General features: G+C 36.3%; 1 protein-coding gene across 1 annotated transcript; it reads right to left on the bottom strand.

Annotated features, from left to right (window-relative positions):
* Positions 1–13,881: 13,881 nt before the first annotated feature.
* On the bottom strand, positions 13,882–17,275 carry LOC135072144 (multiple inositol polyphosphate phosphatase 1-like). The gene is made up of 9 exons (XM_063966096.1): positions 17,049–17,275; positions 16,832–16,966; positions 16,570–16,745; positions 16,334–16,459; positions 16,060–16,210; positions 15,541–15,641; positions 15,037–15,149; positions 14,494–14,679; positions 13,882–14,053 (listed from the first exon to the last, which is right to left on the bottom strand). Exons 1-9 carry the CDS (start codon positions 17,203–17,205, stop codon positions 13,882–13,884), a joined length of 1,317 nt encoding a protein of 438 aa, XP_063822166.1. The 5' UTR covers positions 17,206–17,275.
* Between the last annotated feature and the right edge of the window lie 222 nt (positions 17,276–17,497).

The following is a 17,497-nucleotide window of genomic DNA, read 5'->3' as shown; positions in this document are numbered from 1 at the left end:
CTAGGGAACCATCGAGCCGAACAATGATGCTATCATTCTTTCGTCACATTAACTTCGACATGAAGTATCCCAGACAACGTTTTTACGGCTATCTGACGTTAACCAGCACACTATTATAAACGAATTAGCAAAAATCGGGAATTTGCGAGATTATTGGTTTACTCGTAAAATTGAATGTTTTCGTGAAACCCACATGGCCACGGTGTCTAGGAAGATAATCATGTCGGTGAATCACCAGCTGTTGGTACCGTCTGGAGGTATGTTCGGAAGTAAGTGATTGAGCTGAAAAATCAACTTTTCAGACGTAAAACGCTAATTTTAGAACGTTTTGTAATTCAGTTCGCACTTCATTCACATTCCGAAAACCACAATGTAGAGTTTCAATTCTTAAATAAAGTGTTTGCCCATGGCCCAAAGGACTGTATTATCTGACTAAAATCTTTCGGTAAAAAACGTTACTTCATGAAAAGTATTAATAAGAACACGTAGGTAATAATCATACCTTCAAGCTTTACTGTACTTGATCCCTGCGAGATTATGAAAATGTCCTGTACATTTCAGGCGGGTTCGGCTGGTTCACAGATCACGTATTAAAACACAACAAAGTTGAATATGCGCAACGCGCGTTATAATCGAAAGGAACAACGTTAACCACAATGGATGTGTGATTGAAACAGAGGTTCTTGACGTAAGTAAGATATTAAAGTCTGTGTCTATATTTCACAGACTTCTTATTATTCGTTTCGCTCTTGGCAGAGCGGTCGTGGTCACGTTGAGGCGTTGTTCAAATCGGTTGTGATCTCCCGCCATCTCTCTCTGTTAGCAGACTAGGTATCTGGTGCAGTCATCGCGTGGCAGGTCACCAATGCGCTAGACCAGGGTTTCCCAATTTTTTTTTGCCAAGGAACCCTAATTGATTATACTTTTCCTAGCGGAACCCCCGTACTACTCCGCCCGCACGCCCTGCCCCACCCTTGTGCGTAAACAAGTCGGTGCGCGCGAACAACGTCGGTCACGAAACGTGGGATAATATTCGTGGAACCCTTGCGGCCTTTCCACGGAACCCCAGGGTTCCGCGGACCACCTTTCGGGAACCGCTGCGCTAGACAGACCAAATGAAATCGGCAGTGGGAGCCTATGCTACGCCCATCTTAATAAATAGATTACTTGCGACCTCATCAACGTCATAATCATCATCGGCTCTCTACTCTAGCCCGACTTGTTGGGGAAGCATATTAATTGATGTTCACATAAATGTAGGTATGGTAATGTCTGTGCATGAGTCGACTTTTTCAACACCCACTAAGTACCTACACTACCTACCTTCACTGAAAGTCCCTGAAAGCTTTAAATAAAAGCTGTTCAAGGCTATCTTTACCCATACAAGTAAGTACATCCGTACATAAAGCAGGGGCTTTACGGTGGTTTTCATGCAACTTGCTATTTGAAGAAATGAACGCACTGAATTTCGTCTCTACTATTATACAGCGCTCCAGGCGACGCCGCGACGTGCTTACAATGAAATTATGTACTGAACACCGTAACTCTTTCAAAGCCAAGGCAAATAGGTGGAAGCTGTGTTTTACAGGGATAAAAGGATTTTAACGCGCTTTATTATTTCAGAACCAGGAAATGGGAACACGTCTCTAATACATAGGTAGGTACTAATACGGCGATATTGTAGGTACTCTATTTTTACTTATCTACTTACTATCTCTTCACGCTTTTATAAGTAAAAACCGGCTCTAAGACTAGGCGCAGACCATCGATTTTTAGTTGGCCGATAGTTGTGCCCGATTTTAAATTGTACGAAGAATCGGCCAAATCAAATCGGTGTAATGTGCGCACTTCCATACATGCCCATATTGATTAACTGCCCGACTAAACTATCGGCCGACGGAAAATCGATGGTCTGCGCCTAGGCTTAAACCCCTTAAAACCCCTTAAAAAAGTGATACGTAAGTAGGTAATTAACAAGTACCTACTATAGAAAGTGAATTTTCCGGAAAATATTAAAAAACCAAAACTTATCAACCCCACAGCGATGAAAAGCGTTTTTCATCTTCGCTGCTCGCAAATGAAAAGCAACAGAAAATTAACATTACGCACGCGATCTAATGAAATTCCTCAGTCGCTGTTAAAGTCAATGACGTGGAGTTAGACACGCCCGTTAAACAGGGGAGCTATTCGTAAGTTTTCCACTCGCCTATTATCGTTTATTACTATAGTATACAGAAACAGTAAGCTGTTTTAAAACTAACTTTAAAAGGGGCCTAATGTTAGTAATTTAGTTAGACCAGCGAATCGACACAATAGAAATCAATTGTTATTGTTACCGCGGTCTCATGCGACCACTTAGGGTTCCACAAGCTAGTTAGGTACATGTATAAAAGGCAAAAGCCACCTTGAAATACCTTAAACAAATCTATGAGTAGGTATGAATGAAGACAGTTAAATCTGAACGGATACTTACCTACCAACATACTTAGATATGAATGAAAATGTAAGCTGTTCTAAAGCTTAATTTATAACCACTTTAGATTTGTAAATTATTCACCACAAACTTCAGAAACTTGTCTAGTAGGTATTTAGAGTACCTACCTAGGTTTAGGGCAGATTTTTCAATCGTCAGATAACTTTTAAAAGGAATAAACTTGTCATTTTGACAGATTTCCCATACTGAAACTGTCAATGTGCCAAACTTATTTTTCAGTTAAAAGTTATTCGACGATTGAATAATCAGCCCTTAACTAAGTACCTACCTAATTATTAAGTTCAAGGCGTATCCCAATTGTAGGGGTGAGTGGACAAAGGTGTTATCTGACAAAACTGAAGAATCGACTTTTTTGCATGAACATAGGTTTTAAGTGATGATAAAATCGACTAATGAGCTCAAAACACGCAATTTTGTTAGGTACGTGTCAAACCTTAACAAAGGTGTTATCTGACAAGCATTCAATAAATTTCAGAATTCAGATGTATGAGCAGATTAACATTTTCAAACACTCATAACTCATTTTGTTAGTTAAGACCTTTGTCCACTCACCCCTTCAATTATTCCCAATCGAAAGCTCCAAATATGTTTGTAGTTGAATCTGGTTCAAACAAAAACAATGAGTCGCACTTCGATATCAATTGGTTTCGCAGTGAAGTTATAAATTAAGGAGGCGTGCACACCATGTATGTTATTGAGCCGGTGGCTGCCAAGTGCCGGCACCATTTATCAAGGAACCAGCACTGCCAACGATGTTCCCGGCAAACGGCCAAAGCTTCGATCGCTTTAGGTTTTGCTAGCCAGCCAAAAATTTTGTGTTGTCCTTTGGGGATTATGTAAAAATAAATATTACAAATTCAGTTTACGGCCCTAAACATAAGGTTTAATTTTGCAAAACGGACTAAATTGCCTACGTAAAAAATTTCAGCAGTTTTGGGCTGCTATTATTTCATGAAAAAAGTCTAGAACATATTAATGAAGTCAGATTTTTTAGGTTTACCTCCTAAGCGAATATTTCCAGAGGAGGCAGCTGCCCCCATAGGCCTGACTATATCTAGAATTAGTCATGCCTAGTTACCTACTGAATTACATATTAAATTCTTAATGAATATCATCCGCTTCCCATTACCTGTGTCCGTTTCAAATTTTCTTTGAAATAAGTCTTGGAACTTATGAAATGTAATGACTCAATTTACAACAGTGTGTTAATTTAACGACTCATAAAGCGACAGCTACAAAGCTTTCGCAAAATATTTTAATACGTTCATGGCCTGAATGCCAGCCGAATTTGTTACACCATTATTTCTGTTTACTTCTCACTCATGTTAATCCCTAGATACATGGGCTATTTACTTATTCATTGTGATTGTTATGTTTGCTTTGGTTTTGTTTTTATAACATCCTACCTAACCCCTAGGTACCTAATAGAAACCAGTTTTTATTTTTCCTTGCCAAAAGACGTGAATCAGTGACGCATGAATTAAAGTAGGTCTTTATACCGCATTAAGTAACTAAGTATAAATAGCTATGTTGTCGGCGTCCTCAGATACCGTCAATGTACGAGGGGGTGGGTTTGCAGCGGAGATCGGCTGCGTAAGCCATCTTTGGTCGCACCAGCGCCGCTAAGACAGAAATCGAAGTGGTCACCATGGCCGAAATCATCAGCTACAAAACTGAATTTTACACGGACGAAGCTGTAGTCGAAAGCCAGTTTTGTAATAAGTATTATTGAGCCAGGCAAGACCAAGAAAGTCGAAAGTTCGAGGCCAAATGCGCATCATTGTTGTTGAAACGTTGAAACTAAGCTCTTTCATCCCGGTATCTATTGCGGCTCAAAGTTGTACTTTCTCGGCGAAACCCACAATAAACTAACATTGTATGTAGTAGCAACTTCTTTGAACGAGACAATACAAGGTACAAACTTAGGTATGTACAAAGTAACCAACCTGTTGCAAGGACGTGACGTTGAGATGGATGGGGTCAGTTAGCCGAGCTCAAACCAAGTTAAGAGTTTTTGGCAATAAAGAAAGATCCAAAGATTCTCGTTAGTGAGATCACTAAACTTGTGAGGTTGAGTGACTATCCTCGTTTCAGCCAAATGACGTCCACTGCTGGACAAAGGCCTCCCCCAAGGTTTTCCACAATGAACGGTCCTGCGCTGCCCGCATCCAGGCTCTTCCCGCGACCTTTACCAGATCGTCGGTCCACCTAGTAGGAGGCCTGCCCACGCTACGTTTTCCAGCCCGTGGTCGCCACTCGAGAACTTTCCTGCCCCAACGGCCATCGTCTCTACGAGCTATGTGCCCCGCCCACTGCCACTTGATTTTAGCAATTCTGCGAGCTATGTCGGTTACTTTGGTTCTCCTACGGATCTCCTCATTTCTGATTCGATCACGCAGGGAAACTCCGAGCATAGCCCGCTCCATCGCCCTTTGGGTGATCTTGAGCCTTCTTATGAGGCCCATAGTAAGCGACCACGTTTCGGATCCATATGTCAACACTGGCAACACACACTGCTCGAAGACTTTCGTCTTGAGACACTGCGGTATTTCGGACATGAGTATATGGCGAAGCTTCCCGAACGCTGCCCATCCGAGTTGGATTCGACGATTGACCTCTTTCTCGAAGTTGGACCTACCTAACTGGACTGTTTGTCCCAGGTATACATAATTGTCGACAACTTCGAGTGTAGAGTCTCCAACCTTCAGAGGAGTGGGTGCAACACGGACATTAGACATGATTTTTGTCTTGTCCATGTTCATTCTGAGGCCCACTTGTTGAGAGGCTCTACTGAGGCCATCGAGCATTGTGCCTAGATCCTCCAAGGTCTCAGCCATGACTACGATATCGTCCGCGAATCGAAGGTGGGTGATGTACTCGCCGTTGATATTTATGCCAAATCCGTTCCAGTCCAAATATTAGGCCCCGTGACTATCCTATCGAGACTGACTATCCTATTGAGACTATCCTATACGAGTGACTATCCTATTCCACTAATATTTTAATTGCGACAATTTGTATGGATTTTTTTTTATGTGACAGGAGGCAAACGAGCAGACGGATCACCTGATGGTTCTATGTTTATAACTCTTACGCAACAACTATTGAACGGATTTTGACGAAACTTTACAATATTATTGTTTATACATCAGAATAACATATAGGCTATAAATTTCACGCGGGCGAAGCCATGGACAAAAGCTGTCTTAAATAAAAGAATCAGATTTAACATTAATACTTTTTATTGATTTCATGTCGCAGCTAACAACGCTCGTAAAAAATAATGCTTATCTATTAATTGACACGCAAATAAACTTTATACCGTTAAAAACTTCATTCTTGTGCAAGTTTAATTCATATTGCATTAAAGCTATTTTTTAACCTTCGATTTATTCTTTAGCAGATCTTACTTTATACATTGATCTCCAAACTCACAGTTCCTAAGTATACCTATCCCGTAAAGTGACATTGTAATCAGACTGCTCAACGAATTTACATAGCCAAAAGCATTAATTATTATGTTATTTACTTCATTTATAAGTATTTGGTTACAAATAAGTAACCTTAAAATAGCTTTTAAGTAGTCCTGTTTTTTTTTAGTGAATAAAATGGAATGCGTAAATTGAAGTTGTTGATGCTTATAAATTTAGTTATTATTACCTAATTGATAAGTATCAACAATTACTAGTCTTGTTTATATTGTTGATATGATTTTAAGTTCTTTTAAGCTTCGGCCAATCCAACACGTGCAGCTGTCATCGGCGATGGCGATCACTGCACGCACGTGCATAGATCGCCGCGACCAATGACAGCCTGACAGGACATGTTGATGTGAACTCATCGCTACAAATTATTATTCATACATGATATCTGATCGCTATCGCCATCGCGCACGCAGGCTGCACGCGTTGGTTAGGCCGAAGCTTTACGCAAGCCTGCACTATGGCACAATCTTTTAACGTCTTTTATTAAGAGCGTTGTCACATTTTTCATGCAGAAATCGAGAATTTGGCAGATTTCGAAATGATTTTAGTCATATAATTTATTGTAATAGCTTCTTTTGACTTATATCATCGTAATTATCATACGTTTTTACGGAATGTCTATTGACAAAATCTCGTTCAAATTGGATTTTTGCCTACGAAAACAGCGAATTTCGAAAGCCCGATTTCCAGGTAACTCGCGAAGGCACAACTTTGAACTAATATTACAACAAATTTATTTCTAAGTAAGAAGATAGAATGTATTCATTAGATTAAGCATACCCTGAAGAAGAAAGTGTATTGAGAAAATTTTGATGTTTAATTCATTAAAATGCATTTTTATCATGTCTAAGATAGTCAAAATTCGAGAAAATTACTGCAAGAAAACAGGTCACATCTCATAATCTAAAAGTCATTTGGCAACATAAACTACTTTATACTTAAGAAGAAACATAGTACTATTATTGTGTGAAAAAGAAAAAATATCTATCTTCAATCTTCAAATGAAAAATTAATTTGAAAATACTATAAAATCGGGTGCATCAAATGGCATAAATCAGTCGTGCTTTGGCACTCGTAGACGCCGGGTCTGTGTCAGTTGACTTCCCACTGACGTATATGCGTCACGCGTGATTTTTTCGTAAATTGTAGTATGATTGAGTACTTTTGATCTGCAAGTATTTTTAATTTATTTGTTTAGGTAAATGGGACTTGTAATTTCTTTCTTTTCAAACTTTTTATTATTTTACTTACAGAATATGGGTAGAATAGACAAAAGATATTATTATGGTATCTGTTTGGTCAGGAAAAAATTAATGACTAATAAAAATTTTAACAGGGTGTCAATACATTAGTCTATGCTATAGTGTTTCTACCAACATAAAATATACTCTTCCTTACTAATAAAAGTTGAATAGCGTCTGTATGGTCACACAATGCTTCATCATGTTTTTCCGAAAGTTCAATTACTGACGACTGAATGAAAGAAATTGGTGCGTAACTATTCATCTGATATTAAACGTTTAGTAATAAAGGGGTAGGTCAGGTAAATGGCAAATCCACCAGCGGTCGCTCGATGACACTTAGACAAATAGTTTTATAAAACTTCAACTAAGTTGGTTAGGTATTTGTATTGTAGATACTTATACAAATAAACGTATAAAATGAGTTTATTTTTAAAAGTATAGGTACAGGGTGGAAACGATAAGTGATTTCACTTGATTTTTAATTATACAAGATATCGAGAAACTGTTTACTGTTCCTGTAAGTGCTTCATGAGCTCTTTAAAACATTAACAATAAATAGGTCAAAGAATAAACTGGATCTATGCGAAAATTCAATGTTTCCGAATTTCATACTAAATGTATGCCGCCAGCCATACCTACCATATTAGAAGTGTTAATTTTTTAAATTTAAATTTTTAATTGAGTAATATACAGGGTGTTGATTTCAATACCCGCCATATTTAGGGAGTAGATTAAGTAGCTTATTCTGATCACGAATCAGCAAAAAAACTGACTTCCAAATTTTTTATTATTATTTTTTAAATATCTACGATTTCCATAATCGACCACTACAGTGCAGAATAGTCCCCCAACGCAAACGGCGCGCGGCGCTCACCCGGTGACCCGGGCAAACGCTGCGCCCCCCGTCCCGCGCCCCACTACCCGCGCTCGCCCATGAGTCAGTCAACTATCAGCCACAATCAGCTGTGAGTTCACAGACGACTACTGGACAGAGCTTAATCCAAATCTACCCTAAAAATGTAATGAGTAAATTAGTTACTTACACCTTATCATGTTACGAGTTTATTTGTTGTTCTAAAAACTAATTAATTAAGTACTCTTTAATTAATAAAAAAAACCTTTTACACGAATTTGCTTCCTTCCGCAAAATAATTTTTTTTACAGAACCTACATTATTATTATTTTTTAATTAAACCATGCTTTTATGTGTGTGATAAGCTTGTACCTACTTATCATTCAAAAGTACTGTAAACAGATGACAATAATGCTCTTTCATACAGGTTCGTTATTCCTTACATTTCCAGCTCTCTACCTTAATAACTTTTACGTCTTTACGATAGTAATTAGTAAAATAAAACTTAACTTACTTAATACCGCAAACTGAACACCTAGAAATAACACACTGGCAAACTCTTGTTCCTTCACTTTCGATAGGAGATAAGACAAGATTTTGTTTTTAAACTCGATTGATTTCAGTACCTAAACAAAATTTCATATCTTAAAAGAAAATTTCATATCTTTCATTTGGAGCGGTGACTTGTAATTGAATACAATAATACCACCGCCTCGCACGCGGCACGGACATCGGGCTCGCACGGAATAGGTACTTCCCCATCTTCGTGTTTCGGGCGTCATCGGGCGGCCGGCGCTCAATCGTGGATCATCGATTTTCTCTGTTCATCAGTCCGATTTTGCTTTCCACGCAGAGAGGCCGCGCGCACGCTCCGCGAAATCTAGCTCGTATTTAGAATACCTAGTACTCAATCGCTATTTTCTTATTTCTTGCCTTGTAACTTCAACTTTTCTCTTCCTCTCTGCTTGATAACTGTTTTCTAGTACTTATTACTTCCTACTACCGTAATAACGTAATTTCATTTCTATCGGCGTTTAATTTAAATACCCTGAACGAATGTTAGTTAGGTTCAGGTTAGACTTCCATTCTTCATAACTTACATAAAATAATTCATCATCATGTTCGGGATTAGTTTAAATGAATGTAATTTCATTACACGAAATAACTACCAAAATTTATTGATATTCTTATCGTTTTAATAATAACGATTAGTAATTAAAGATCTACAAATCATTTGCATTTGAGTGTTTTGAAAGCTTGCTTTAAGAGCATTAATGATAGGACGAATCTTTAGTTCACAAAGATTAAACAAAGTATTTTTCCCGCCGCTTTTACATTCTCATTCGTTGATAGATTTCCTGTACTAAACTGACGAAATGAAACTTTTCTGATGTTAAAAATTACGTAAACTAGTTGAAAATGAAGAATAACGATAACTACCGATTCACGACGACATTCGATGGACGTATTTCATCGAATGCACTTTTCTAATTGCAAATTTGCGATTTTTGATTGTTTTCTCGTGCGGTTTTGAGTATTTAGTGTGTGAAAGTGTGATAGTGAGTGTAATAATAGTGAGTGAGTGTTAGGAAGATGCCAAACCATACGTACAGTGCTCGTGAGTACGTAAACATGGTTTACTGTTACGGGAGGGCACGTGGAAACGCATCTGAAGTCGCATCGGTGAGTAGGTACCTAGTTCTAAACTTAAAGGAATGTGTTTTTTTTAATGTAGGGAGTAAATAATCTGGTAATTTTGTGTACAAAATACTCCCGCGATTGCGGTAGGTAGTGGCGGAAAGCGCGTAGGTACGCTCCAATACACACACACACACACATAGGAAACAGCAAACTAATTTAAAACGAACTTTAACTTTAGTTAGTCAAACAAAAATACCTATTTACACTACCTATTTTACGTGGCTTCCTTCAGTAGACTATCAGACATGATATTAAGCGAGCGATCCGCGTAGCTCGATGGGTGCCGCAGTTGAAGCGTATTGCAGTATTAAGAGCCACAGTACAGTTGATGTCGCACGGAAAATATTCGCTAAAAATTCTACTTTAGTTTGTAATTTTTTTTTTGGTGGATAATGCGTTTATATAAGTCATAATAGATCACCTAAATAAATATGGCGAGGATTGAAATCAACACCCTGTATAATAATTAGAGATGAAACGGATAGTGGTTTGGCCGGATACCGGATACCGGATATCCGGCCAGCTGCTAGGCCGGATAGCCGGATATACGGCGGCCGGATAGTTGGCCAATTGTCTCGTTGCATGTCGTAACGAGTTTAGCGCCGCACAGGTGCTTCAAACGCGATCAGTGGGTCAATTAGTAGACTAGACTAGTCACACTTTTCGAAAATCGAATCCGTCCGAATACAGTGTGAGTCACGAATTCACGATAAAGTGTACATATGAATTAAGGTGAAACTAGACCTATTTTTATCGACAAAAAAGAGGTCAAAAATTTTTTGAGATTTAAAAAAAAAAATATAGCCTAGCAGCCTAGCAGCTGGCCGGATACCGGATACCGGATATCCGGCCAGCTGCTAGGCCGGATAGCCGGATATACGGCGGCCGGATAGTTGGCCAATTGTCTCGTTGCACGTTAGCGCCGCACAGGTGCTTCAAACGCGATCAGTGGGTCAATTAGTAGACTAGACTAGTCACACTTTTCGAAAATCGAATCCGTCCGAATACAGTGTGAGTCACGAATTCACGATAAAGTGTACATATGAATTAAGGTGAAACTAGACCTATTTTTATCGACAAAAAAGAGGTCAAAAATTTTTTGAGATTTAAAAAAAAAAATATAGATTTTTTTTTCTTCCAATTACTTATTGTAATGAAAACGTAATAACTTTTAAACTAAGAGGTATATCCTGATAAAATAAAAACAGTAATGATGCTAAATAACAGGCAATACTAAACACATAAAATACCCAGATAGTACAAATTTCCAGGCCAGGAAGGGATTGAAAAAAAAAAAAATACCCAGAAAATGCCAACAAATAATAAAAAAAACTTTGAAAAAAATCTGCTTTTAAATTCGTGTTTTTAATTAATTTAAAACGATCATTGCAAACGTTGTGATAGGGATAGAGACATGCGATTTATGGTTTTACAAAAGTAATACGATAGAGAATATTATAAAGTAATAAAAACCACCTGTTATAGGGGGGCATTTTTTAGAGAAATTTATCAAATAATTGGTTATTATTAAAAACACGAATTTAAAAGCAGATTATTTTTCAAAAAGTATGTTTTTTTATTATTTGTTGGCATTTTCTGGGTATTTTATGTATTTAATTAGTATTGCCTGTTATTTAGCATTATTACTGTTTTTATTTTATCAGGACATACCTCTTAGTTTAAAAGTTATTACGTTTTCTTTACAATAAGTAATTGGCAGAAAAAAAATCTATAACAAAAATTAAAAAAAAAATCTCAAAAAATTTTTGACCTCTTTTTTGTCGATAAAAATAGGTCTAGTTTCACCTTAATTCATATGTGCACTTTATCGTGACTCACATTGTATAAAGTCAGATTTTGCCACTTGTCTAGGGGGTAGATCAATTCGGGCGATTTCGCTTGCCATCGTAAGTGTGTGATTGAATAGCAAAAATTTAATTAGTTTATTTGCTGCGTAATCTGACTAAACTGCATCATGTCATCAGATCATCAGTGAAAAAAAGATCGCCTATTTTATTTGGCAATATTTCGACATTAAAAGATATTTACTTTTTATGTATTCGTCATTAGAGTAAATAGCCCAGAAAAATATTTTAGTTTTTTGAAAGGCTTTAATATGGCTTTTTTGTAACATTTTGGACTTTAAATAAACGCCGTCATTATTATAAGCCATTTAATTGAAATTTACCTCAAAGATTAATGCATTTCATTTTATTAATAGGAAATTTTCGTAGTTTTTTAGTATCCGGTATCCGGCCGGATAGTGAGTTACTATCCGGTATCTGGCCGGATAGTAAATTTAGGCCGGATATCCGGCCTACCGGATAGTTACCGGATATCCGTTTCATCTCTAATAATAATCAAACAACAAACTCGTAAATTGCATTCTTATTTAAATTATTTACGGAAAACATGATTTTAGGTTTAACTTGCTACAATATCATCAAGAGATACTAATTAATAAATACTAAATAAACAGATAAAGGGGACGGCATTAAGGAACTCAGAATTCTCAGAAACCATTGATTTCGTGTTTGTTTGTAACTGTATGAAATGTATGAAAGCTGGAAATATAGGTTTTTTGAATAGATTCAGTTCGTTCTTAAACATATTATTGATGCCGTTTGCTAGGTCTCATGAAGCACTTTTTCAGTAAGTAACCATTTGTTCGACATCTTGTATACCTACTATAAGAAATATTCGAGTGAGATCACTTATCGATTATTTTCGTCATCCTTATTTGTATTAAATTTAATTAAAATACACTGAGGCTGAGATGCACCACCTAACTTTAACCCTAACTGACAATAACCGGTGTTTTATGTTAGACAGATTTTTGACATCCAAAATTTTGATGTCAATGTTAAAGTAAGACGGTGCAACACGGCCTAACAAATGTATCGTAGATAGTACTATTTATTTTCTTCATAAATCTTTCTTTTCTTTGTAAAGCTATCTACAAGCTTTTATTTTCTTTGACATCTGGAGTTGTAAAATCTTGCAACTTAAAATTTACTTACTTCCCGTTTTCCCATTGAGCTGAAATTTTGCATGTCTACACAGGCATGCAAAATTTCGTTTCATTTCGCACTAAATAATTTAATTTACACGTGTTTTCATGCGATGGCCAAGTCAATATATTTATGTAAAACGTTAATGATTTCCTGGACTGGACTTGGTATTACATGGATCTCACAACTTTTTACCGTAGGACAACTGAGTAGTGAGACTTGGTTTTTTGACAAGTATTGTTTTTGATGGGTTTGTATTACAGAACGCATGTGTACCTAATGGGATAACTGTTTAAAAACACGATTAGATAAATTTTGCTCTATGGATAAAAATCTTAAAGTTACCTCTGATTTTTTAGCATTATACGACCGTGGTTTATAATAATAAATTCTATAAAATCACAATGATATCAGTATTTACCTCTTTGATTTCCTGACTTGTTTAGATTTACAAAAACTAAATATTTATTATTAACTTTTAGATAACAATGTGAATGGCGCTTACGATGTTTAGTTACGAGCTCTTTGATGGACACAGATATTATAGATAACGTTTAAAAAATGGCACGCTCGTTTTCATACATTTCATTCTATTTATTTAACCTATCCATATTTATGTGCGGAAACGTCACAAAATCAGAATAAATTTTAATTTTTCCATCCCGCATCATAAAAACTAAAAAGTCAAAAGTAAAATTTAAATAGTAAATATTTTTCATAAACAAGCTTTTGATGCTGTAAAAAGAATAAAATAAAACATAAATTCTTTCAAACCCATCAACTTATTACTTTACTCAATTTAAAGATTAAAAACTTGTCGCGGGATTTATTAGTGTAAAAAATACATCAATTACGTAACTTGATTTTGCTAAAAGTCTGATCTGAGAAAAAATCAAATAGGTAAATTATACATTATTTCTTTATTATTACCTATGCATGATGTACTGTCTTAGGTACGATACAACTACGGATTAAGATCGTTTAGTCGACGCAGCGTTGAAATTGTACAGATAAATGCAGTTTGCGCACTCACTACGCGACGTCAAGCAATAAAAACCTAAAATTCGAACGCCAACTTTTTGCTACAACGCTCTTAAGAACTATTATCTTTATCAAGGCTGCACATGTCGGAATAATCACAGTTGTAAATGGAATCGTGGAAGTATTCTTTCAGGTGCTCCAGGGGACACAACTCGCTCTCACACATCGGCAGCTTTATTATTCTCTCTTGGTGCAACGTCAAAACGCGGTCGCCATCTTTGCACCTGGAAAAAAACATGAGTTAGATTAAAATGTAAAAAATACTGCCATTTAAAATATGAATGTACTGATCTGAGGCATATAGAAAGGGTGACCTCTAAATAGTGGAAGACTTTGGGGGATTCTTTTGCCCAGCAGTGGGATAGTATAGCCATAATTACAAGTGGCACCACATGAAAATCGATTCTAATTTAGTTTAATTTAATTCAATTCTGAATCGTTTGTTATGGATTCCTTGGAAGAGGCCTTTGTTCAGCATTGGGCGTCATTTGGCTGAAACGAACGAACGTACGACAATTTCGAAATTCTTCTAACTTCGAAAAACTTCGCTCCGTGAAGGAATTTCAAAATCGAATCAGCAACCGGCGCCGGCTACCGAATCAGCGGCCGACGCCGGCAGCGGAGGCACTCCCTATAGATTAAGCTTACATTATAAATAACTTACTTGTACAATACAAAAGCTAAGTTAGAAGCGAAGCAGTCAATATTGGTAGCTCGCCACGGCCTCTTCCTGTCGATGGCGTCGCCTCGTAGAGGAGACTCCGGTTTATACAGATGCATGTGTGTGAGGATCTTTAGTAGAGTCCCCGAGTGTGCGAACAGGAATATAGCATGAGGGTCTCTTTTGTGGCTGGAATCATAAAATACATTCAGTTACCTAGTGTAGAAATCAAAGGGGTTCGAATGTTTACATAAGGAAGCTGGCATGTTTAAGTTTTCACACACGATTCAAGTGATTTAAATGGATAGATAGCCACACTATCCCCTTTTAGATCCCAATTTTAGGATACAGGAACAATGTTAAAAAATACATATTATATTCAAACAGTGACCAGAACTAAGAGGTAACTAACGGTTTGATATTCTTGTGTGTCTTCTTCTTGTTAATCATGACATCACTCAATGTGTATGCTATCACCATAACTAATTTTCTGGTCAAAAAGAGTCAGGTATTATATTTATGCTGAAAATATTGTTGATTTGTATTCACCTGAAATTATCAAACATGGTTTTGATCGCCATACATGCTTGTCTGTAAGTCAGATCATGGCCATAGCCATCCATCCAATAATGTTTCAAATCGTGATAATATTCCATCACCTAAAACAAAACTCAAAATTACCAAACTCCATGTATAAATCGAGATGTAAATGGTCATGCTTATTATACTAACGTTTAATACTTGTGGGATTTGAACCCAGAACTGCAATTGCTCTATACCTTAGTTCTTTAGAAATTTCCCTAAATGTAAACAAATATGGCCAACTGACATTGATAAATTTTTAGTCTATGTCAGTTGATGTACTAGTGATGCGACAAAATCTCTCGTTATTCGCAATTCTATAAATGTCATTTACGGACTGCAACAGACGATTATTAGATTTTCAAAGATCGTTTGTATAATTATTAAGGTCAATCCCTCTTCTGATTGATGTTGAGATTACACAACCCACCAGTCATTTCAGGCTAAAATTTCTGAATGCATACAAACCTCTGCACTCTCCTGATCAAAAGCACTGCACCATGGCGACAAATGATGCTTATTCCAAGACGTTTCAAATCCGCAGATCTTATACATTAAATTCACAGTTCCTGTAAATAGAAAAAGGCATTAAAAAAATACCTTATTTTAAATAATGTGTAGTCATGTTAGTGCTATTGTTTATTAATGGGCACTAATTTTAGAGCTACTTGTGATATCTAATATTTAACAAGTTTTGAGTTGAGTGACCATTAATTAATTTTATAGCAATTAAGAATGAGGAAAGATTAGTAGCTTTTAGAAAGCCAACCTAGAAATAATGTTTTTTTAGCAAGAGTATGAGTGCTGTTGATTATTATAAATACAAGATTATGAAGCCTCATTTCCTGTATGAGTTAGCCAACTCATACAGGAATTGGTTTAATTCTGGGCTAAATATTAGTTGATAGATGATGGCATTGATTGATTGACAGGTTTTTAAGTGAAAGAGATAGTAGCAAACAGCAAAGCAAGCTAAGCATTACAAACCTAAACTCAAGACTTTATCTAGACCCAACTTTTTGCTAACAGCGGCTATAGTCTTGTTCATTTCAGCACTTGTGCCGTACAATTTTTGCTCGACGTATGTGTCTGGATTTTTCTTAACTTGCTTTTGCCACTTGTCACAATGTTTGTAAAACTGAAAAATTGCAACTTAATGTAGGGTAAGCTTAGAAAGACAGTAAAATCAATATAAATAGGGATAATATCAAAAAAGTTGCATTTAACAATAATTTCAAAAATAATAATTAATACAGCTTACTCTTAATTCTGGATCTACTTTGTTTGCAGGTGAAAAAATCACTCCCTGAGACTCTTTCTTGTCAAATAAACCGATGGTGAAATATCTTGCACTTTGCTGCGCTCTCTGTGTAGCCGTATAACGGAACTGGAAATTAATAGATAATTTTACACTCATCAGCACTTTTTTATCAAAAGGATATTAGAGAAAGCTACTTTAGTAAACTAAAATAAAAGTATAAAGCAAATCAAACTTACCATGAATGTTTTATTATTGTACTTATTTTTTATAGCATTTGGGAATCTTTTATGCATTCTCTCAGCTAGCAGTATCATCTCATCTTGACCTTCCCGAGCCAAGAACTTCTCCTGCTCAACATCTATGTGTTTGGACCAGTCTTCTAACAGTTTCAACTGCTCTAGATTCAGTTCACCTTGAAGCATGAACAAAGTTTCGTTTATTCGTTGCAAACAAAACATTTTGCAGTTAATAAAACTATTACAACAATGATGTTATTACCTTTGCCTTTTTTGTGCATGAGCAGAATTTCATATTTCAAATCCCGAAGCGTACTGTTCATGCCCAAAATATCCTTAGCACTTGGCAGTCTTGTTCCATGGCGAATCATCATCCATATTTTAGAATCCTTGCAGTCTACAAAATTAATATGCTTTAGTAGCTAACGTATCATGTAATGATTGCAAAATACATAGAAATCATTATTTTTGCGACTTACTAGGATATTTTATCTTAGAATCATTTTTATTTGAAATAAATCTGTAAGGAGTGCGAGTTCCTAAATAATTGCGAACATCTTCACTATCTAAAGAAGCTATCACATCTGGCATATGAAATAACACTGAGAATATAATTGATACAGCTAAGATATTCATAATTATCTAGTGAATATATTTTTTCTAATTTATTTTAAAATTAAATTACAAAAAATTTGTAAACGTGATGTGTAAAATGTAAATATTTTTTTTTTGCAATATTATTTGAACGTACATCATCATAATGTCAAATTTGTCAAACTATCACTATTTTAACGTTTCGTTGCATTATCAATAACGTTTAACGTTACTTTTGTTCATGGAGCACTATTGTAACAATAACCGTTGCTCCGTGCTTGTGTCCTACCTACTACCTAAACATACCTAAAGCTCGGGTTCCACCAAGGCGGAG

This window comes from Ostrinia nubilalis, chromosome 5, assembly GCF_963855985.1.
Source record: "Ostrinia nubilalis chromosome 5, ilOstNubi1.1, whole genome shotgun sequence".
In the NCBI taxonomy this organism is placed as follows: Eukaryota; Metazoa; Arthropoda; class Insecta; order Lepidoptera; family Crambidae; genus Ostrinia; species Ostrinia nubilalis.
This window is presented reverse-complemented; position numbering and strand designations above follow the sequence as displayed.

Excerpts from the sequence above, each read along its gene's own strand:
- LOC135072144 (XM_063966096.1), bottom strand. The coding sequence starts at position 17,205 with ATGAATATCTTAGCTGTATCAATTATATTCTCAGTGTTATTTCATATG. Across the intron at positions 15,150-15,540 it reads TTGATCAGGAGAGTGCAGAG|GTGATGGAATATTATCACGA; the intron begins GTTTGTATGCAT and ends GTTTTGTTTTAG. Across the intron at positions 14,680-15,036 it reads ATGTTTGATAATTTCAGGTG|CCACAAAAGAGACCCTCATG; the intron begins AATACAAATCAA and ends TTATGATTCCAG.